This window comes from Bison bison, unplaced genomic scaffold (genome assembly GCF_000754665.1).
Source record: "Bison bison bison isolate TAMUID 2011002044 unplaced genomic scaffold, Bison_UMD1.0 scf7180017864535, whole genome shotgun sequence".
NCBI classification, from domain to species: domain Eukaryota; kingdom Metazoa; phylum Chordata; class Mammalia; order Artiodactyla; family Bovidae; genus Bison; species Bison bison.
The window spans coordinates 13,628,705-13,629,019 of NW_011495084.1; the positions used below are offsets into that span (position 1 = coordinate 13,628,705).

Consider the following 315-nt stretch of genomic DNA (forward strand, 5'->3'; position numbering starts at 1 on the left):
TTCAAAATTTCATCTCTCACTGTCATTTTTCCCTTCTAGACTGAGAATATACAGGTTACACTACCTCTGGAGGGCCATTTGGAAGGAAAAGTTGGTTTTAAGACCTATGTGAATTACTTCACAGCCGGTGTTGACTGGCCTGTCATCATCTTCCTTATTCTAGTCAACATCGCAGCTCAGGTACGTAAGGGCGTTTATTTTGGTTTTGTGCACTCAGCTTGATATTCATATACTATTTATACTGTATTTCGTAATTATTTTAAAATATATATATTAAGAGATTTATCTCAAAGACTTTGCTCATGCAATTGTGGG

General features: G+C 36.2%; 1 protein-coding gene across 1 annotated transcript in view; it reads left to right on the forward strand.

Moving 5' to 3' along the window:
- LOC104982649 (multidrug resistance-associated protein 4-like) overlaps positions 1–315 on the forward strand; it is a 350,332-nt gene that overhangs the window by 241,489 nt on the left and 108,528 nt on the right. Inside the window, 1 exon segment of the mRNA XM_010832083.1 lies at positions 40–180. Within this exon segment, the coding sequence (XP_010830385.1) occupies positions 40–180 (141 nt within the window).